Raw genomic sequence first — 22,987 nt, forward strand, 5'->3', positions numbered from 1 at the left:
ACAATAGATCACACTGAAACTGAAGGTCCAATAAATGTAATATAACAGTTATATAATCTGAAGGATCTGTGTGGGTCATTTACACTATTGTGATTTTATTAAAAGATTGGGCAAATCAGTAGAACCTTCTCTAGCAAGCTACAGATTAATGGAGACATGCTGTTTTAGGGTACTGAAAGGGGTTTGGGGCCATGAAGGAACAGTAAGTGCTGTGATGGCCTGTGAAGGGAAAGGTTGTGTGTTACTTAGACGCTCTATCAAACATACTGACAGCAATCCTGAAGCAGGGTATGCACTGTTGGCCTTAAATATAGCTCCAGGCGAGGGAAGGCTGCAGAACGAGGCTGTTTAAAAGCATGGATGTGACAGGCTTAGTGTGGCGCAGCTGTAGTCTGATGTAGCAGCGACACTATGAAAAATAGGCATTTATGTCCTTTTCCCTTGTTACTGCATAGGTGTATGTGGAAACGTGCCGTTCCTGGCTGAATTTTAAGTCAGGGATTTGTGTTTGTTTGTTTGTTTTTTTGTTTGTTTGTTTGGTTTTTTTAAAGGTTTGGCGATTATCATTCCATTGTAAAAGTCTTCCATAAAAGCTTAAATAAATAATAAATAAGTCTTTACCAGCTGGGAAAATGTATGATAAAGGATAGTTATTCATGTTATACTACATTTTAGGACATTAAGGATTGTGAGTGGGAAATAATTAAAGAGAGATTTATTTGTATCTAGAATATTCAAAATTGTCACTTTGTACATTGTTAATCATATTAAAATCAAAATGCACCATTTTCTGTTGTAAGCCACATAAAACATGTACTTTTTTTCCAGTGTTAACCACATTAAAGTCTATTGTTTTTCAGGATAAAAAATGTAGTCTTTATGAAAAATACTAGGCAATAACATTGATGGCCAATTTAACAGCTGTCAATAAAGTATTTTTATAATTTTTGCTACCACTTATGAAAATTTGTCTGTCAGTGGGATAGCTTTTAAAATAAAAATGACTAATTACGGGTTGATTGCTTATTTGTACTTTGCACGCACACGTTCATGCTATTTACAGAAATGAATATGCTAAATTTGAAAGGAAAGTATATTTTGCTAAACACATTGTATTATAGTCTTGCTGCTTAGTCTGAAAATTGCTGAGAGGAGAAAAAACATGAAATATATGATTTTAAATCGCTACATAAATTATTCAGTGTGTATAAGCACCATGAACTACTGTTACATGAAATTTCCCTCTAACTCTAGTTTTAATTTTTCAGTTATGCCAAATTTACCCCCTGAGGAGGAAGGAATAAACTGGAAGCATTTTTTTTAGCCATCTTAGTTGTAAACTAATTGTGGTCAGAAGGGGGCATAAATGCACCAGTGTACCAAATGCATTTTTACGGCGGCGACAGAAATGAAAATACATTTGTTCTCTGACAATTTATCCTTGTTGATTTGCACAATAACCTATTGCTGTTAGAGGGCTGGGTTCTAAATTCTGTACGCAGTGGCAGGGTTTCTTTAATGATTACACATTCCTTAATTGAGCATCTTAAATGTCATTTAAAACCAGAAAGCCTTATGGCTTACCTGCAGACCTGTTGGCCTATTTTCCATTTCCCATCGAAACTCTAAACTTTTAGCAAAACACCACCCACCCAAAACACCACCCACACCACCTTCCTTATCTTTATTACATTACAAATGTATATTATGACTCAGCTCGCTTTCAGAATGAATTTTGCACAAAGATCAATTGCATAATTGTTAAACTTGCTGTGACTTTCTCCCAAGGGTGCACCACATAAATGTATTGCTCAGAAATACAGAGGGAAGCCTGTCAGTTGGGGTTTGCGTTTAAGTCAAGTCGTACCATGTTCCATTTGTGGACGAAGGGTAAAAATTACATTAAGTAAAAAAAAAAAAAGGATATTTTCATTGTGGTAATATGATTAAGAAGCTTACATTTGTGTGCTAATTACAAAAATGTCTGTGCTAAACCTGTTATAGTGTTGTCATAAAATTGTTTATCTAAAATCCATTTTCATATCTCTTATTTGGGTGTAGAGTTTAATTATGTTTTGATCAGAGAGCTTGTGAATCTAATTGGGTTTGTAGGATTTGGGGACACTATTGTATACTGTGGCATGACCTGGGGAAAATGTAAAATACATTGCTTCTGTAACACTGGCATTTTACAAAATTGTTCGTACATTAGCAATAGTATTTGTGAAAGTGCTAAATATTTATTGTTGATCAGGTTGAATGACCCAATAAATACTGAATCCTAATGTATAACATCCTAATGTTTTGTCTTCAAACAAAAGACTAAAATCCAGACCTTTACATGAGCAGAACAAATGAGGCAGCCTACCTGATAGCATACTGTTGAGGAGTACAGCAACTGAAAGCAATAAGGTGAAAACACATAGAAGGGTTCTCCAAAAAAAAAAAAAGGTTGTGGAGTAGCAGGTCCAGTCCAGGCAGCCCTGGAGAGATGCATTTAAACACCTCAGAGAGGAGCCAGCAATAGCAACACCCACATCCATTACTGTTTCCTAGGGCCCCTCCTGACACCTTCAGCCAGGCCAAAATTAGCATGAAGATGGGAGAATGTGTTCATTCCATGGGAAAGCTGTTTGTGTTTCTGGGAGAGGAATAGGAAGATTATGTTAAATTCCAGTGTGTTTCCACTGTAATCAGACAAATAGGACTATATGATGGGCAGATGTTCAAGAGAGAAAACAGAAGAACAGAAATGTAGAAAGTGTGAAAAGTGACCATCAGGACATAGCCAGCATCAAGTTTTTTCCTTAAGGAAAGATTTGATGTGGTAATATTCCTGTGGGGATTTTTTTTTTTTGGGGGGGGGGGGGGGGGTATTGATATAGAATTCTATAGAACTAAGTCAGTTGAAGTGATGATAATGTAAAGTTACTTGTTATCCAAAAATTATTTTACGTTTAAATTGTGTTCTGATGTGTATTGTTTATGTCAAACAATACACTTTTACACTTTTATAAGTCTCCAGTATTGTAATGCACAACTGTAATGCACTCTCTGCTGGTCTTTCCCTATCTGTCAAGAATGTCTTAACTGTATCTGCACATTTGGTAAAATAGCTTTCCTGAGTTTTACACCTGTTTCACACTCAACACTTAGTCATCCATTTTTAGGTTGCTAGACATATAGTAGTAAAATTATGGATTCATGGATGACTAACTGCGAAAAAGAAAATCTATGTTAAACTGTTCAGCAGTAAAGAGGTGGAATTAATAAGTATTAATAAGCACAACTCAACTGTTCCAAGGTTCTTTCTTTAAAGTCAAAGTCACATTTGGAGTGGTATAGGTAAGACTTGCTTCATTTATTACCTGAAAGTGCTAGTGTTTAGAGAACCTTTTTTTTCTCTAGTTGTATTACAAAGTGTATACAGAATGTTGGCCTATACTGCAGTCAAGCTGAAAGCAATGTTTTGAAGACACTGGAATTAAAAACCTGCAATTCCAGTCCCTAATAAATTCTCCTCATTTATCCATATGCAAAGACATATTTCACATGACATGCCAACATGTTTTGTACTATACGCATACATGGGAGGTTTAAAAATGAGATTTTATATATATATATATATATATATATATATATATATATATATATATATATATATATATATATATATATATCCTGGCATATTTGTTTCTTGAAACTATGTTATGAATATTTATAAACTGTAATATGGGGCGCTGTTGCCAGTGTACTAGTAAAAAAGGGACGAGAACTGAACATGTAACTGCCAATGAACAGTATTCACCAGCAGGGTTTAATTAGTATTCAGTGAATCTATTCATTAATAGTTTTTATGTATGTGTCAGAGGCAAAAGCTTTAGTTTGAAGGATGCCAAAACAGCCCTGAATGAAACATTTCATTAAGACAGAACCAATGATGAAAGCTTTATTCAAACAGTAATATTTATCTGGATGATAATTACAAATGATAGAGCAAACTGAAATTGAAGTTGTGTAATTTCTTTTGGTCTAAAAGCAATTTGACTCTTTTTAACCAACATAAATGTATCACTCTGCTGCTATTGATACACTGCAATTAATAGAGCTGAATGGCCTCAAACACACTAATGTTGCTAACAATTTAATAAAAGATGGGGGAACAGGTTAGCATGATATCCTCTGTATAGTGCTAACATTCCCTATGTCTTTATTAATGACATTAGCTTGTAGTGGGTAAAGTATTCTATTCAACTGTAAATTCTTTGCCCTGTTATGTATCAGTGACTGTTAGACACAGATTTGAAACGTAACATTTGCAAAATTGCCAGTAGCACTTACATTTGAGTATAATGCAAAAGGTAGTCTTAATTGTAAATGTAAAACATTTCTGTCAAATAAAATTTTGCTGAAAAACCATCTTGTTGCAATGGTTAGCATTACATGTACACTATCCTTAAATGCACAACCTCTTAATAAAGCAATTAGACAATAATGTTGAATTAGAGTATATAAAATAAATGGTAAGAAAAAATCATATGTCTGAATACAATTCTGTACAAAAACATCTAGCTGACACCGTAACTCACATGCAGTGTCCTGTTGAGAAGCTGTTTGTCTGCTCCAGACAAAGACAGATTTCAACTATAGCATCACTGAAGTTCAGAAAACCAGAAAAAGACAGATTCTTTGTCTGGTTTTCTGAACTTCAGTGATGCTATAGTTGAAATAAAGAAGGGCTTCATGGACATGTATTGCAAAGAAGTAATTACATAGACACACAAAGCTGGGATCGTGGAGTTTAAGAACAAGGAATGTCCAATACATGCAGGTTTAGTGCACTCGTAATATATTGGTATACAATGCACTGATTATTTGTAATTGCAAGACAAAGGAGGTGTGATGTTTCAAATAGTGCAATCAACTTGGCACAATATGTAAAACACTGTAAATTTTTCTATGCCATTTTCTATGAAAAGACACCTTAGAGAGGAAAAAAACATCACATAAAAGAATGATTGTGTTTCTACATTTAAGCACAATATCTGAATATGAATATCCTCTCAGCTTGTAAAGGTAAGGGTTGTCCCTACAACTGAATAGATTTTTGTTTCCTGATTCAATGGATTTGCTCTTTGCTGACTTGATTTCTCAATTAATTTGCACTTCTCCGAACTGCTGAATACTCGAAGAAACTGCATTTTTGCTGAAGTCCAAATGTGCCACCAAAAGCTTTGCTTCGGAAAAAAATTAAAGTAAACAAAAGAAAAACTTTACAGATGCCCCTTTGCAATGCAGCCAAGTGTTTCCTAGCAAAGGGAAGTCATTGTAGGCAGCTGTACAAACACCTGCATGTCCTTATCTGCAGTTTTTGCAGTCCATCTGCACTCCTCTCCATCTCTGGTGTATATCTCCTCCACCTCTGCTCTTGCTTCACTCCAGGATGTCCAGGTAGACCGGAGGGTTTTTGACCAAGGCCACCAGGCGGCTGTAGATGTCCTTGATGATGAGCCGCTGCTGAGGCTCCCTGTGCCAGCATCCTTGCATAAGCAGGTGCACCTCTTTGGGGCAGGTGCGTGGGCGTTCCAGTTCCCGGCCCTGGGTGATGCACTCGATGGCCTGCAGAGGAACCACAGGTTTACTTTCTGAAGGAATGCCTTGCCTCCCCAAAAGACAATGATAACTAGGAAAGTATGCTAGCATAGTGAGCATGTAAACTGGATCTTCATTAACATTAATTCATTGTTAGTGATCATTGGTGTAGCATTCTTTGATTGCTGAATGAGAAATACAGAAGAGTGGCTAATGATTAAGCTGTAAATTATATGTGACTCCAGTTTTCAAATTTGGTTTTTGAATGTGTTTTAAATTCAGTGTCATCACAAATAACTTTTCCTTTGTTGATACTGAATAAAATCATGCCTTCCAAAAGTGAAGCTAATTAAGAACATTAACAGATAAACAGCTCACTGCAAGTCAGCAGTAATGGAGTAATGCATAACTAAAATACTGACCATATTACATAAAAGGCAGTACAGAGATTGCAATGTAGTAGTAATATTAAAAGGTTGAAAGAAGAAAAGATAATGGTATTTTCTTAGATTTAAGTGCCTATGATTTAATTTAATTCACTTTTGTGTGTTCAACATTTCACTTTTTCAAGCTCAACTCATCTTCACTAAATCATAATTTATTCTGGCAGTAAAGGTAAATAATACTTTTGTCACCTTATGCTGCAACAATATGCAAGTGTTTGTATGAATGGGTTTTTTCTTTCAAATGAACTACTATCATTCAACATTGCAGAGTATTTCTTCAGCATGGATCTTTGTCATGGATTGATAATAACTGCTCTCCGTTTCCATGGCCACTGGTCAACCATTAAAAAGCCAGTGGCTCCTGACAGTGCCCTGAAGGCATTTGCCTACCTAATTGAATGGCAGGGTAAGCTACTGTCAGCGCTCCACTACATCATGCTGAAGTGGGCTATCAATCACTTCAATGAATTAACAAAGATTCACATTGACCCTGCCGAAATTCTCTGCGCCTTTCCCAGGCCCGATGGAAACTCATGGGTAATCTATCTATGACCCTTACAATTAGGCTCCTTATAATTAGCTCTGTCCATTACAAGACAGCAAGGATTAGGTTAACGAGGTTAGGCAACGTCGGCCCAGGGCGAAGATGAGGACTAATCGGATTAAAATTGAGTAGATGGGAAAAGTGATCCACCCTACGCTTGAAAGAAGAGAGGCTTCTCTTCCATAATGACGCAGTTGTGGTTACAAGCAGAGTCCACTTCTCAGTCCTTAATCTGAGAGGTCTGGCTCTTTCATAGTACCTACAAATCTATCGATCCCTTTGTATCACAAGTGTAAGAGCACAGACTGATTCCTTTCCAAGGTAATGTTTATAGCTTACATCACTGTTAGAGTGATGTTATGTGTTAGAAATCATTCTGCATTCACTGGATTTGGAAATACTGTGCAAAGGCAGGCAAAGCACTTAAGACTAATGCACATCGCAGAAGAAAAAGGAACAGCAGAAAAGTGTATTTTCTATTTTAAATTCAGCAATTCCAAACCTTCATGGTCTTCTCTTTATCAATATTCATACTAATCCAAATTCTTGTACTATTGTGCACAATATGCAACAACATGCATATCTTTTTTGATCATTACTGTTCTCAGACTAATATTTTTAACAATGGCATTGAAAATGTTTCTTTTTTCCAAATGGTTCTAAGATGTCCTGCACTGTTCTCACTACTATAACTTTTATCTGTCCCTTGTGAAGAAACCCTTGTTTACAATGAGGTACTAGTAGTCCTAGAGAAACGCTCCAGAAATGTTAAACAATACTGACATGAAATTATGATTTAGGAGAGTGAAGATGAGTCAAGTTGGCAAATCTGGAATAATTTGAATGATTTGAATTAATCTGGAATGAATGAAATTGACAAGAAATAGACTAGAGGCAGGCTTTCTAAAAGCATGGCCAACAATGTCAGTAACAGTAAATCTAGACATTGGTTGAAGCCTTAATTGTGATAATATTATTGTGAAATTGGACAAGCAAGGAAAGGATGATTCTGGTTATTACAAGACATGGTGAAGGGTGTACAGGGAAAGAAGGTGAAGGTATACCTCACTGTTAGAGAGCTGGTACCACGGCTGTTTGCCATAAGTGAAAATCTCCCAGAGCACAACACCAAAGCTCCATATATCACTCTCTGTGGTGAACTTTCTGTACATGATGCTTTCAGGTGGCATCCAACGAATAGGTAACATGGTTCTGCCTCCAACCTAGGATGGAGTTAGGGAGAGCAGGAGATAGACATGAGGCAGAGCAAAAGAGACAGCATTAAACACCATCCACAAGGAAATTTGAAGCCATATACTCACAAGACGTACCAGATTCACCCACATTCACCTACATTCTCTCACATAGACAGCAAAGACTTCTGAACTGAAGCGCACCCTGTAGTAATCAGTGCTATATATATCTCTTGACATGCCGAAGTCTCCTATCTTCACAACGAGACCCTCCCCGACCAAGCAGTTTCTGGTGGCCAGGTCCCTGTGCACAAAATGCAGCGAGGCCAGGTACACCATGCCTGAGGCGATCTGTGCAGCTATTTGGAGCATTTGTTGCAGTGTCAGCTGCCCTGCGGATGGCAACTTCACCTCGTCCAGGATCCGGGCATCAGGACCATGAGCCCTACACAAGGAACACAGAGTTTAGCTGGCCCAAAAGGCTTTGAAATTCCAAGTTCCAAGTTCATCCTTGTCTTCTAATTGCATGCAATTGACCAATGAGTGGCCACTATTTTCACACATGACTCCTAGGTAGAGAGAGGGTGGGACATCTGAAGTAGTTCCTCTTTCAAGGAATGTTAACTGTAAGTACCCTTACATTACAGTATGATGTGCTGTACATAAATTTCCATTATCCTGTTTTAGGGATTGTGCTATATATTTGGGGATTGGTTCATGTATCAAGCCTTAATCACAACATGCCACTGAGAAGAGGATACTTAAAACGTGTCAGTTAAGCCTGGAAGCACTCCACAGATCCATCACCACCATGACCATGCATGCAACTTCTGGTAGCCTATTTACATACATCAATCCATCAAGTATGCAAAGTAAAACAGCTCTTTCAAACAAATTCCATCTTGGACTTGCTCCTCTAATATTATATAAAGTCGCCCTTGTCATGCGTCTCAGACTCCAGTGAGTAAGGCCCCTGGTTTCCATTCATCCTAATATTTGCGCCTTTCCACTGTGTCACTGACTGGCCTTTTCCATGCTGCTCAGAGGTTCCCTGTGTTATTACTATTAGTTTATCAAGCAGGTGGCAGGAGAACAGCAGCTGCTGCTCAGACTGGAGACTATATCCATGGACTGTCTCCTCGAAATGTGATTTCCACCTCCCCAGCGGCGCGCACTGTCCCCCACTCCCAGTCTGGCCCCACTGCCACCTGGCAAAACGGCTCCTGGTGCACGGGGTAAGTCACTGAGACTCCTCTGTGCTGGACATATGGCCTTCCAACAGGCTCATAGTTCAGGGAACTTTTCATCATGTCGAAGAGATAAACGCTGCTTAGCTGGGTCAGGACTTTTCCATGCATAGCCTTACTACAGGGTTCCAGCTTTGGACTAGGAACCTTTGGAGCAACAGCTTTGCAGTTCTTTAGAGATTTGTGGAAACTAGCTGGTATGAAATGTAATGTACAGTTAAATCTAAGAAATTATGGATTAATGGTCATTTCTAATGGTGCAGATTAATGGTCATTTCTTATCATCTCTAAATTGTACCCCATCCTAAATTCTTTGCTCTGGTGAAAATCTGTGAGTGGGGCCGACACAATACAGATATATTTTAATACACTATCCTAAGAACTTCTTTTGACATGCTTCTTGATGGAGGTATTGTCTGCTTTAACTAATCATCTACAGTACTTCAAGTCCATTAGAGCACTCACTAATGGCTTTATATTCTATAGGCTTAGTGCCAATTTTGTTCGGCGCAGAAGGCCAGTGAAATTGGCGAAAGAATATTGTGCACTGTCTGTCAGGATCAGCCACAGACAAAAGTAAAAGGACTGAGCCCTCTGCTTTAATCCCTTAAAATAGCAAGAGCATTAAAAAAAAAAACCCTCACATCATTTCATGGGTACACTTTGCAACATTAAGCTTCTTGCCCTTGCCTAACCACTTTCCCACATTGCTGTCCTGTGTGCTTGTTAAGGTGAAGTGACCATTAAACCACTGCATTGAACTGAAGAAGCAATTTATGTCCAGTTGACTTGGACATCTTGTAATGTCTGTATGGCTTTTGCATTCAAATGAAGCTTCATGTTATTTTGCGGCCACCCAAGACCCTTGTGGCAATTTTTCCACATGACCAAAATCCACCGTGCTGACCTGAGGAAGCGGTTGAGGTCACCATGCCTCATGTATTCGAACACCATGGCAAGAGGCTCTCCATCCGTGCACACACCATAGAATCGAACAATGTGCTCATGCTGGAGCACGGTGAGGAGCTCGGCCTCCCGTTGGAAGTCCTGGCGTGTTGACTCATTGGCGTCCTTCAGTGTCTAGACATGAAGTACAGTGTAAACTCTCTTATTTCAGCATAGGGATTATGTCACAGAGGTTCTCAATCTAGTCCTTTGGGGCAACCACTCCAAACTAGGATTTTGTTCTGCTCCAGCTGCATATGAGCCAGGTAATCAAGGGCTCTTGGTGTGTTGATGTGTTGGAAGGTGAATTAGTGGAAACAAATAAATATGTGGAGTGCTTGGGGATTGGGTTGGTTGGTAGTGAAATGTTCTTTCATTGGTAGAATGGATTGTACTTGGACTCTACCTTAATGGCCACAAGCATCTTGTCAGTGTCAGGACAGAGGTTGGCACACTCTGCCAGGTACACCTTGCCGAAAGCTCCTTCTCCCAATTCCCACTTCAGCATGATGTCTTGTCTCTTAATGTGCTGCACACCTAAAATGGCCATAGCAAATCATTATAACAATGTTACACCATCACAAAAGGTGATTTAATAATGAATGTCTCAAATGTGTGCACTTAAATTTACACATTTCAATCACATTTCTATACATAGCATTTCTTATACTTATTTCCCAGAAGCACTGTATTTTAGCAATCGGAGTGGGTCAAATTTGCTCTACACATCATGTGATGATCATGGTGCAGCAATGTCATTGGGAAAGGGTGTCCTGATTAGAGTTAAAATTCTTTTTTGTGTTGCTGTCCATCCCACTCACACATGTCCTTGTCTTTGATGATGCCGCAGAAGTACTGAGGGTTCTCAACAAAGCTGGAGATCCCAGAATCTAATGTGCCTTCATCAGAGGAGGGAGGACTTGCACCAAAGTTCATGAAGCGGAGCGAGACGGCAAGGTCGTCTTCTGTACCTAGAACTGATGACCCTGTTGTTGATATAGAGAGGAGCAGGAAAGCTTTGGTTTGTCTGGTACTAAAATGCAATTTACACCTATGCAATGTCTGCATGGCACCTGTGCATTGTTAATTTAAATTCTACCAACATAAGCAGTAATTACTATAACTATGAATTTAAAGATATTGTTAATTTTATCTGGTTTTACAACTATATTCTACAAAGCCGTTAAATTCCTTAAATGATTTATATATCCATTAAAAGATATATAAAATTATTATTATTATTACTGTTATTATTAATAATAATAATAACTATTCCAAGTATATACTACTGCTCAATATGCTTCTTAAAATCTTATCAGCAAGATGATAACAAAACGTCATTAGAGCTGCCCACGGTTCCTCCCCAAACCAAGGAAACAGCTCTAGCCACAAGGGCAGTAGGGCTCCTAGGATGCTGTGTAGGTGGAGCAGGAACACAGGGGGAGTAGGGAGGTTTTGGAGGGAAAGGAGGGGGCTAATCAGGCCAATTCAGCCACTCTGGTAGCAGGGTGAGCTCTGAAAAGCCTTGGCTCCGTCACTCCTCTCTAATGGCCTCAGGCGCGGCCCCTTGCACTTCTCACTTTTTGCAAACTGTAATTAAGACCTGGCAGCAGCTCGCCGGGCTGTTAGGCTGACAGTGGGCAGAGCTGCAGCCCCAGTGGAAACCATATATCACCACCTCCCGTGGATGTTTCTTGAAAGTAGAACGATGGCCAGCCACAGAGCTCACCCTCCAGAGTACTCTGGCAGGAGCCTTTTATCGGGCTTCCCTGTTTCCGAGCTTTTTTTTTAATGTGAATGTGAGATTGGGTGTGCAGCTGTCTCTATCCACTTCTTGACCCTGCAATTGCAAGTTTTTAGGCCTATTTGATAGTCCTATATGACAGATGATTGCATTACTGAAACCTCAAGCATCTATACCTGTATCAAAGCCTCCAATAAATCTGGACCTTAGCTAGGGATTGTACTCAATGTCAAACCCCTCTCCCGGTACATATTGAAGTTCAGCGTTAGAGTGCTTTTGAGACTTACGATGGATGCCAAACTTGGAGTGCTGCCCGCATTTATTGATGACCAGCACCATGATGAGGAGGAATGTGCAAGCAAAAACGGCGAGGCCTACGGCAACCGACACCTGCAAACAGAAACATAAGCCAGTGCCGACGCCCAATCATGGAGGGACCATTATCGATCTGCCAGAGTCAGTTCCCATCATTCTCTTACCCCAAACAACCTGCTTTCCAGCTTTTCTGTGACATCACCTATTGACTGGTTGGTAGCAGGTGCTAGAATATAAAAGTTTTTTGTTAGTCATCAAGATAAAAGTGACTATAGGCACACTTTATTATTCGAGGTGTCCAAATTGCATTAAAGATGAAGAGACTCTTAACATACACTTCTGATATGAGAGCTTTAAATATAACGTGCAATATTATGAAGTAGTGAATAATTTAATTGGGGATGAATATAAATGACTTACTTGGGAGGTTGGTTAAGACTAGCCAGTGTTTGGGAGAGAAAAAAAAATCATTAAGTAATCAGTATCCTCACTTATAGACAATTAAGGTGCTGGAAGTTTAATGCATTCTGTGGCTTCAAAAATAGTTAAGATCTAACGTGGTTGAAAAGTTATAAAAGCACAGGCACTGTGGCACTATTCAAGAATCAGTGTTTTCTAAGTAGTTGATTTGTTTTTGGCAACTACATTAAGAAAGTAAAAAAATGGATTTACACTTTTTTACTTGTAGTTTTTCTGAAATATATATATATATATATATATATATATATATATATATATATATATATATATATATATATATATATATATTCGAAATTTACTTGAAAATGCTGTCCAAACAGAAAGTTTGGACTTTCAGTTTGAAAGGTGACAGTATCTGGAGTATCTACTTGAAGAAAAAGACTTTATGGCATTTATCCACTGGTCTCCAATGTACGTAACTCACCAGGGATGACCCCTTCTGGGTCAAGGGGGTCAAAAGGGTTGTCCATGAACTTGCCATTGGCTGTTGCCCTGTCCCAGCCTAGCTTGTTCTCCACAATGAGTGTATAGCGGCCATTGTTCATGTGCGTCGGCTTGTTGAGGAACAGGCAGCCGTGCTGCACGGAGCCGTCGTCTGAGTCTGGGATCAGCTGTGTGTATGTGTACATGGTCTCTTTGAGCGGTGTGTCATTGTACAGCCAACGGATGGTTGGTGCTGGGTTGCCATCCACTGCAAACGGGAAGCACCAGTGGTGCTGCGGCTCTGCCTCCCTCAAGAACAGGATCCTCACGGGGACTGGACACAGAGTGAAACAGACATCATCATTTCCTCTTAACTCATGCAATTAGAACAGAAGCAAGACTGTGCTGAATGCAAAAAGATTGGCTTTGCAAGCAGAGGAATTACGATTAATACCTCCAAATTGCACAGGAGCTTATTTTAGCTCTGAGTGGGCTCACAATGGTTGCAAAGTTTTACCCTGACTTTACTTCTGCAGAGAGATGAACAAGTTCAAAAAGTTGGAACAAATTGTTAGGGCAGAGTTATATTTTCTGAACCCAAACTATCCACCTAGTTTGTCAGGCTCATGTATTAAAAGTTTAAAACACTTTTTGTTCTGTAGTATTCTGTTCCATTATGTGGAAGTGCTGTTGGAGGACCTGTACTGAATCTCTAAAGTTGTACTGCATCTTTTCACTCATGGCATGCTGTATCCTGGACCTCTAAACAAAGCCAGGAAGCAAAATGTAGATTTTAGATGTGTCTCTTTGCCCCATAAGCATTTGAAGCTAAATCAGGAAAGTAAACAGCCAGAAGCTTGCTCAGGGGTCGTGTCATAATTTTCCAGTGAATCAATGGGTTCCATCTTCACAATAAACTTGTTGACCTGGCATGAATAATAAATCCCATCCTGTTTAGGGGACCCAACCACAAGAAGCACCTGGATGCCTGGCAGACGTAGAGCACAGGAAACAGTTTCTTTAGCTGCGAGGAACATGCTGATGTGCACAGCCTGGCCAATCGTCTATAGCCATTTTGCCGCTCTTAACCCATGACCCTGCCTCCAGAAAGTGCTTTGTGTGTTGTACTCCAGAGATAGCTCCTGATGATGTTCCCAGTCGTTATGTTAGTAGTTCATCAGGTTCTTCAATTGCCCACGAACTCCAGTAAGTACAGGAGTCAAAATAATTAAATAATTGCATGCTTTCGTCACTGGTTAGGATGAGAGATGGAATTAAACTGCCAGGCACCTTCGTTGCCAATTAAACCAGTTGTTGTTAAAAGGGGGTTGTGTAATTGGACTTTGACGCCTAAATCATCGGGGTAGCTGCAGCTACCATAGTTCAGACTACTAAAATACTTATATTAGTAATATGATGTTCAGTCCAAGTGAAAAACGAAATTTAAAAATATGTATTTCACTGTTTATGTTATCCTGGCACTGTGCCATCAAGCCATAGTCTTCAGTGCTGTGTATAGACCACTGTAAGCACCATTTTGGTTTTGGGGAGTAATTAAGCAGAGGTCATTAATGAGACTCTGTCCACCACTGAGGCTATTCTGATGGATTTGCAGCTAACACACTTACCGTCTGCTAATCAATCCTTACAATTGTGTTTCCGGACTACGGGGGAGAGAAGTCCATTAGCAGAGAGCAAATAAGATCTGATGACAGTTATCATCCCATTTTCCTGACAGTCATTATCATTCCCCTGTTGGTCATATATTTGTCTGATGTCAAGCACTGTCTTTCTCTTTTCAAAAGTGGAGGTGATAAACAATGTAAACAATGATCATTTCAGTTGTAAATATTGTTCATACTGCAAAAGAAGGCAAAAACAAAACCTAAGCTGTGCCCATTGCGCTTATAGTGCTGTATATCATGTCTTATTTAAATGGTGCAGTTTAAATATCAGTTATCACTTCCTCAAATGTGATGATGCTGAGTCTGGCTAACTTTCTATTCAGTGTTATAAACTGAGCACAGTGACATGTATGGTAATACAGACTCACACTCAATGTTGAGCTGAACCATGGCCTCTCCTGGGCCAGCACGGTTCTCTGCCTCACAGGTGAGGTTGTGCAGATTGTCCCCTGATGATACGTTCCAGAGGTGTAGCACCAGCTCGAGGGTGGAGCCCCAGATCCCCCTCTACATATGTACATGTACACACACACTTTAGACATGTAGCAGCACTGAACCATTTGCAGAATAATGCTGTTGCATTATTGCATTCTGCTATTGCAGAATAATGCTATCCCTTGCAACCATACATATCCATATACTGTTCTTATGCATTCTACAAAATAAAAACAATAATATAAAGCATTATTGCAAATTTTATTTTTAAATGCCCACATGAATGAAGTAAGGTAAGTCTATATAAAGCATATTTAGCATTTTCATGTAATTGTAATGTAAAAGTTCAAAATCAAAACTAAAATAACTGATTTCACAAAAAGGGGAAATGGCTGATATATGATTGTTCATTGCAAGGGCAGGCCTCAATTGGAATTTCTAGAGTTAATGAATCACTGCAACATTCTCCATTGCAAGTAACATCAGATGTACTATCTTTTAAGAATTAAAGATCCTTGTTGAGGAGTTTATTACTCTCCCCCACTCCCTCTCATATTCTCTCTCCCTCTGCCTGGCTATGTAAGTAATGCTGCACAGTACCTGCAGGGTCCAGTTGGACTGAAGCTGCTCTGTTCTCCATCTGATACTGGGCACAGGTACACCAGTCACCTGGCACTCAAACGTCAGGTTTCCCCCCTCCCTAATGGTTAGTCTGGGTGCATTGATGCTGACTTCAGGAGCACCTGAGCAACAGGGAGGCACTTAGTGGAGAACATCTGTAAATCACCCTACAAACAGCAAGCCTGTGCAGGTACACTGGAATTGCCAATGTATACGGCACTTTTCCGAGATTGCTGGTCATTGTATGGCAGGTTTTCCGCCTAATGTGTGCACTTACTGCAGTTCTCCATTGCAAAGCTGTCGAGCTGAATGCTGCTGCCATCATATATGCAGCTCTGCTGGCTGTCAATGTCCCCCCGCCTTAATCTTTGCCACTGCTGCAGCCAATAGATATCGCACGAGCAAGCGAGGGGGTTTTCCCGCAGAACTCTGGGAAAGAGAACCATTTGTGACTTTATTTTGTGTTCAAGAGGTCAAAAAGGTAAACAGTAGGTGAACTAAAATGTTTCTTAAATGTTTTCATTTTTGAATGAAAGTTATGAAAGTCTATTTAAAATTAATTAACCTTAATTAATTTACTTATAATGGGATTTCAAGTTGTCAGTTCACTGATGAGTTGGTGGCTGAAACCCCAGTTTCCCAATGTAGCAGCCAAAGGTAAAACCATATTTGTTTACCCAATGAAATTTTGAATGGCTGAGTAACTGGAACGTTCTCAAAGGAAAGTTTCACCAATTTCTCAAAATGATGCATGGTTACCACCCTACTTAACACAGCTTTAACAGTTTTAACATTTGACTATCACATTGCTAACAAATTCCTTGGCACTATCCATTTTAATTATTCCAAGATAAATTTGTTGAAACTAGGCCAGTAATGATGACATTTTGAACATTTGGTGAACCTTTCCTTGTACCATGCAGAAGGCAAATTTTCAGAGTGTCTTCAGATCCTGGTAGTGGCAGTGTGGCAGTGATGTGGTGTGGTCTCACTCACAGGCTGAGTATGGACAAGGAGTGAAACACTCTCCAGCCAATGTGCAGCAGTGAGTTTGTGGCCAGGTTCCTGTGCGTTGTCATACCATGGGGAAAGAGTGAGACAAGAGAAACATTTGTGATATTAAAGCAGCCACCAAAATCTAAGGTCTTATTTCTGGGAAATTATTTAATAAAGGTCCCAGTTACAATTAATACTGTGATACAGAGATTAATGCTGTAAAAATTCATGGTATGACCACATATTGTTCAAACTGGACTAAAGACAGAGCTGCAATACACGTTCAATTTAAGATGAAGGCAAGTGATTCATATCCTTCATTTGGCATGCATTTTGGTATATGGCACATTAGTGAATTAGCCACTGTGACTTGGACAGTGGCTGCTTTTAATCAGCTGCATGGAACAGTTTGTGTCCTACAGCCCTGAAGTCAAACCTATGACAGCAACCAAGCGTCCAGAATGGTTTACTCTTAAAAAGTAAACATACTGCCACACAAAATCACTTTTATTACTAGAGGGGATTCACTCATTGCTAGTTTTGTACATAGCTGCCCAAGAACCTTATAGTGTTACACTAAATTGTTCTGATTTTTGATTGCTTGGTCTTCTTTGATTTGTTACTCATTCTCTATGTGGTCATCAAATGGCAGGGGCTTGGCAGATGAAAATTAAGACTTTGGCGCTGAGAAGAGGATGGAGCTGATGGGGATGGTGGTGCAGGGCTGGAGGGGGGGGGACCACATGCCATGGATACCGATTTACTGTGGCAGGGCTAATGGGGGCCAGTGGGGTTTCAAATATTTGTTTTGCTACTTCTGAAAAGTTCATGTCAGATGGTTTAGCCATCAGGGCCTATCTATTACAGGGTTAGTTCCTCTTCAGTGCCGTGGTTGGGGACAGCAGCTGCCACCAAATACTGGATGTAGGGGGGACTAGTGAGGTCTTAAGAAGAGACCATTAACACTGCAAAAATTAAAGGAGATCAGGGAAATAATACCATACACATCTCCTTACAATCTCAGTCTCTCAGACTCTTAACAGAATTCTGCATTTTCATATACCCCCCAGTACCCAACCACCCAACCAGAGCCAGCAAGTCACGCCCCACCCCCCAACCCTGCCAGAGCGATGCTCCTGATTTTAGAGACACATCTGCTCCCCCTACACATTGCTCAGTGAAATATTGATTAAGTCATAATGGACCCTTAGTGGAGTGTATTTATTATGCATCAGCTGTCAATAAGAAGCCAAAGCGAGCAAGTAAAAGGTGACTTCTGGATGCCGTCTCTGGTTTCGTCAGGGGGAGACCATATCCCGAGTCACTACCCACCCTCACCGCTATCACCCTGATCAGTAGCCCCGAGCATGTCATACAGGGCAGGGGGCTAGAGACTACAAGATATGGGTGATAAGAGTCAACTACCTGTGGATGCTTTACAGCCAAAATGGATCTGCCTTTGTTTACATGTGTGTCAATAGCAGGTTGACCCATGCTCTATAAAGAAATATGGTTCAAATTTCTAGCCCTGGTTTTCTAGTGAAATTGAATAGTTTTTGGTGTACTATCCAAGAGTAAATGGCTGCATATTTTATATTTGCTGCAACATGGTCTTATGATTGTACATTTGTGTTAGTAATTAGCATTGGTCTTAGAAATAATAGCTTTTAAAAAATATTATCTGTTTGGAATCCAATTTAATTATTTTCATTCCTTAGGCTAGGAGGTCTTATTGAGATTGGATAATCCACACAATTACAAAACTTTAATGTTGGGCAAAATGACATTCTTGGTATTATATTCTATGTATATATATATATAGTCAAGTGTAGTTTTGTCACCTGATCCAAGGGGCTAACAAGAAGTCAGCATTTCTGTTCAAAAGCAGCAAATGACAGTTGCAAACAGTGGAAACATAACAGGTTCTAGAAGATAGGTCTTCCTTTGGGAAAATAAGAAACCACTTACACATATTGGAGCTTATAGTTATGCTGGAAGGCATTATCAGAGATGAACACCAAGCCACATTCTGTGACTGTGCTAGAAAGAAAAACACACACACATGCATGCATGCACGTACGCACACACACACACACACACACACACACACACACACACACACACACACACACACACACACAAACACACACACACACACACACACACACACACACAAACAAACAAGGAAATCATACATGGTGTGGTGGCCAGTCAACTGATCATATCTTTATACATAGACATACATTGGATTAGTCTGTTTAGGCATAATTGCACAAGTCAAATAGACCCATGACTCAACCAGTCACAAGAAACTTTAAAGGGAAAGTTTGAAATGATGCTAGCTGGCTTTCATGCCCTACTTTTCCAGTTTCAGTGATTGCTGAAGTATTCCTTTAACTAACATTTTATCCAAACAAAATTTAGTGTTTTTACTGCTTCCAACACTGTATATTCAAGGGCATTTAGCTGTTTTCCTGAACTTCAATTCCAGTGTAGTGTTAGATACACAAATGTTCTCTCACTAAGGTGCATAAACCAGTAATAGCAGTGTGAAGAAGCGTTCAGGTACTCACAGGTTCTTCAGTTCCCTGTAGTTGGCAAGGTCTATGTCTGTGATATTCTCTAGGTTTGGCTGGTTCTCGATGTAACTGGTTAACCAAAGACAAAGAGCATTTCCCTCAGTATTTTCATCAACTTAACCCACCATTAAAAGAAGAGTTTAGGATTCAAGGGAGGTGTTGATCAATCAATGAATGAATGAAGCTATTGCAAAACAGTGCATCAATAACTGCAGTATACATAGTTCAGGTAGGTATTACATTCCCTCAGGCCTTAATATGATACTTTTCAATGAATTAAATAGTCTTATGAAAATAGTAGCTCCTATAGCTCGTACTGGAAAATCAAATGGGTATTTTTACATATTACACATTAGCAAGCTAATCAGTGCATTTTAGAGAGCACTCCAAACTGATAAAGCACATAACCTAGACATACAGACACAAAACTAAATCTACAAAGCATTTTCCAAAGCATTGCGAGGATAAATCCATTTCTTTTCTAAGCTGCTTTGTAACTTATTTTCTATTTTGCTCCATACAGTTGGAGTTCTTTGTCATATGTTCATTTTTAAATATACATTCAAAATCAATGTGCTTGTGAAAAAGATTTAGCCATATTTATTCACACTGTGAAGGCCAGTGCAGCACTTTGCCTGGGTGCAACATCACGATCACGATTCTCTCTTTTGTAGTCCAGTCAAATCCCTTCAAATGATCACACTGATCATTCAATTATTCATATCCTTCAAAAGTAATCTTGTCCAATAAATGCGACATGAAAAAACTCACAGAGCACGACTGCATTCCGTTAAGCCTAACTGGTGTTTCATGGTAAGGTAGCTCTACTAAGCCATGCAGTCCAGAATACAAAAACAGATATTTATTTGTGTGTGATTGAGCCATAGGGCAGTAATGTAATTACAAGGGAGGTGGGATGAGGATCTTGAAACGCCCTTGCTTATTTGATTGAGCCAAGTGGGTAATATTTCATCTATTGTTCTCAGCTGGGCATTTGTTGCCAATTCACAGAATTGAATTGATAACATGATGCATGATGAATTTCTGCTGCTGCTATGGAGGTAATGGCCCTTTGCTTTTCTTCCCAGTAGAAGCTATGTGCCTTTTTTTGTACTGTGCCATTTTTAACTTTCTAAAAACCATGAATCGTTGTCATTTCAAGGGTACAAATGTTCTGCATAAATATAACATGAAAGAGAATTCAGGGTTATTGATTGGAGTAGTCAGAGCAAATATCGCTTCTCTTTTAGAGTTCGGTGAACCCGGGAGGTGTACTGAGAAAACGTTATGTGGAGAGCTTTTGCCTGAGGTCTCTCATAGAGAGAGAAGAAGAGAGGGATAGAGAGAAAAAAACAGAGAGAGAGAGAGAGAGAGAGAGAGAGAGAGAGAGAGAGAGAGAGAGAGAGAGAGTAGAAGAGATGGCTTGTTATCTGAGTTTTTTACCACATTGGATATTTGAAGTAAGGGAGACTTAATTGCTCCTGTTCTGAGCAAATGTGGCATACATCAGTATGGGAGGGGCACACAGTAGATATGTATATAACTGTATTACTCATAGGAGGAGGGCTTTTAGACCCTGTTTGAAGAGTATGTTTGTCATCTGAGATGTTCAGTCCTATGCTTGAGAGCCTAGGATGAACAGGAAAACACTATCAAGGTTGGACAGGAAGTAACTCTTTAAACTCACATTGTTCAGAAATTTCCTCAAACCTTTGAGTTGTTCTAAGCCAATGATGTTCAAGTATTTTCTGTGATTAAAATTATTTTCAAATTCCCAGTGTTTCTAAAACACTGTATCCATAGCCTTACACCTGTTTAACCTGGCATGCCCTTCAAAACTGATGAAGATGATCTTTGAATATAACTCCTGTGACATTTTACAGATGCTGAATACTGAAGAATACTGTATACAAGTCAGTAAGACAGCACGGGCTGTCACACAACTCGTGTGATAAGTCCTAGATAAGGCTAGATAAGTCCAGCTCTCATGACTGTTTAGCATTACTCAATGTTAGCAAACTCAGCTAATATCTGGGATGCCTTGGTTACTGGTTGGTGTTTCTTTTCAAGCCCCTTAAATTAAAGCAATTACTGGTCCAATCTTCCCACTTTCTCTTCTCTAATTAATATTTCTATTTAATTGGTTAGAATCAAAACCAATCATAATTGATGATCTAACCAAAGCTGAATGAGCAGTTTACTGCTATATCTTGGCAAAGTTTATGTGTTCCATAACTTTCATTCACTGATGATGCACACATTCAGAATATAACTGTTATGCCACACCACTATTCTTTCAGTCTTTAAGTGTTTCAGTTGACTCCATGAAATAAGGTAATGTATTCATTGTATCCATCCACTGACTGGAGTCACTGACTGCAGAATGTTCATGGCATTTGCACCAGCACCATACAAACATGTTTAAATGTACAGCTCTCTGTAATGTATGGATTCCATTTGTGAGTTTGGGTCTGACCCCCCTAAATAACCAATAGTCCAGTCACCTGGACTTTTACTCATCATTTGTATTTGCTCCATGCAGAATTTTCAAGCAAGAGATGCTTGCCATGTACCAAGTAAATCAGCAAACCATACATTCCATGTTTCACAGCAGCCAAGAGCTCTGAAGTAAAGAACTTGATCTGAGCCTCTGACCCTACTAACCTCATAAGCAGCACCCCTCTGGCAAACCCTATAAGTCACTGAAAGGTCCATGGACAATTTCCCCCTCCATGCACAGAGACTGAGCCAGACTCACATATCCGTGACGTTTTCGCTTTCCTGCGGTGCCAGCGCCGGGATGCTGGTGATGCCGTCTGTCTCCAGGCATTGTAGCATGGCAAAGAAGCAGCGACACGCAGCCGGGCAGCCGCTCAGAACTGGCCCAACCAGGGTGAGCGCCAGAGCCAGGGCCAGGGCCAGGGCCGCTGACCGTGTGGCACTCTCCGCCATGGTGAGCTTAACCTGAGGTCAGCTCTGTCCAGAACCTCCTCCAGGCAGTGATGCTGGCGATCTGGATAGCTGGAGCCACGGCAGCACGTTTCGTTCTTGGCCAAGGCTCTCTGGGTTGTGTGCTCTGGGCTGGGGCTGAGATATTGAGCTGCTGGAGCAGTAGTGAGGTAGGGGCCCAGGGGAGCAGTGGATTGCTGCCTCCTCTCCTCTCCTCTCTTCCCCTCTCCTCTCTTCTCCTCCCCTCACTGCCTCCTATTCAGAGGTGGAGAGAGGGAGGAGCGGGGCAAGGGAATCCATTAGCTAGTGGGGGTGGGAGAGGCAGGGGTGGGGAGGGAGAGAGGGCGCGGTGGTCATCAGACACCTCCAGGACGCGAACAGAGCGGGCAGATGTGATGTGGGGCCATAGTGAAGGGAAGGGAGAACATACCGGCAGCAGGCTAGCTGCAGGTGGATGGGATTGAGAACAAGGCCACCACCTGCTGGAGTGAACAAACAGGGAGGAAGTGAAGGATCAGAAGAGGGAGACAGAGGGAGAGGGAGAGAGAGACAGGGAGAGAGAGACAAACAGACATATAGAGATAAAAGCTGCTTGGCTTTATCACTAGGAGAACTTGATGAACCAAACCAAGGCCAAACATGAAGATGTCCCAAAAATTATGCACATAGCTGTCAAAGACCTTAAATTAAAAAAACAAACAAAAAAAAAACACTTTTTATCAGAAATGTCTATGTCAGTTTAACTGCTGCCTTTAATTTGCATTAGGTACCATCTCCATATTTTAACTTAGTG

The 22,987-nt window shown here is 40.1% G+C and overlaps 1 protein-coding gene across 1 annotated transcript; it reads right to left on the reverse strand.

Annotated features, from left to right (window-relative positions):
- Positions 1-5,433: 5,433 nt before the first annotated feature.
- ntrk1 (neurotrophic tyrosine kinase, receptor, type 1) lies at positions 5,434-22,413 on the reverse strand. Its single transcript, XM_027001107.2, has 17 exons — positions 22,004-22,413; positions 19,240-19,314; positions 18,635-18,706; positions 16,667-16,735; positions 15,948-16,099; positions 15,650-15,792; positions 14,983-15,121; positions 12,931-13,263; positions 12,447-12,464; positions 12,191-12,252; positions 11,999-12,101; positions 10,789-10,953; positions 10,374-10,504; positions 9,930-10,102; positions 7,980-8,220; positions 7,647-7,805; positions 5,434-5,619 (listed from the first exon to the last, which is right to left on the reverse strand). Exons 1-17 carry the CDS (start codon positions 22,195-22,197, stop codon positions 5,434-5,436), a joined length of 2,415 nt encoding a protein of 804 aa, XP_026856908.1. The 5' UTR covers positions 22,198-22,413.
- Positions 22,414-22,987: the final 574 nt, after the last annotated feature.

This window comes from Electrophorus electricus, chromosome 5, assembly GCF_013358815.1.
Source record: "Electrophorus electricus isolate fEleEle1 chromosome 5, fEleEle1.pri, whole genome shotgun sequence".
NCBI classification, from domain to species: domain Eukaryota; kingdom Metazoa; phylum Chordata; class Actinopteri; order Gymnotiformes; family Gymnotidae; genus Electrophorus; species Electrophorus electricus.